This window comes from Ceratina calcarata, unplaced genomic scaffold (assembly GCF_001652005.2).
Source record: "Ceratina calcarata isolate Rehan_Ccalc_2016 unplaced genomic scaffold, ASM165200v1 scaffold10705, whole genome shotgun sequence".
Lineage (NCBI taxonomy): Eukaryota > Metazoa > Arthropoda > Insecta > Hymenoptera > Apidae > Ceratina > Ceratina calcarata.
The window spans coordinates 1-503 of record NW_017131607.1 but is presented as its reverse complement, the minus strand read 5'-3'; the positions used below and the strand labels follow the sequence as shown (position 1 = coordinate 503).

At 42.1% G+C, this 503-nt stretch overlaps 1 protein-coding gene across 1 annotated transcript; it reads left to right on the top strand.

Annotated features, from left to right (window-relative positions):
* Positions 1 to 37: 37 nt before the first annotated feature.
* Positions 38 to 460, top strand: LOC108632515 (annulin-like; the record flags this gene model as incomplete). The annotated part of the gene is made up of 2 exons (XM_018037167.2): positions 38 to 166; positions 227 to 460. A coding segment is annotated over exon 2 (220 nt), but the record flags the coding sequence as incomplete, so codon positions are not given.
* Positions 461 to 503: the final 43 nt, after the last annotated feature.

Below are 503 nucleotides of genomic sequence, written 5' to 3'. Positions count from 1 at the left end.
CAATAAAATAATAAAACAATAATTGTGTTTCAGATCGTCACGGGCCCTAACGCAATAATAGGCAAATGGAAGATTGATATCGATACCAAGAACAAGAATTTGGATGGTGCCGTCAGTTACACGCTGAAGAACCCGTTCTATTTGATCTTCAATCCTTGGAGCGAAGGTGACAGACACATTTATTTCAGACGATAATAATTTGTACTACCTAAACGCGTTTCATCAGAGGACGTGGTGTACATGGAAGGAGAGGAGGAGCGACAGGAGTTCGTGTTAGCCGAAGACGGATTGATATGGCGCGGAAGTTACAATCGTTTGAGGCCAACCGTTTGGAAATATTCGCAGTTCGAGCGAGATATATTGGACTGCGCTCTGCACCTGATGATCCAAGTTGGGAGAGTTCGCATATTTGGCAGAAACGATCCTGTCGTCATATCTCGTATTTTATCCGCAGCTGTGAGTACACAAATCTTCTACAGAATGAATAGTTCATATAAATAATC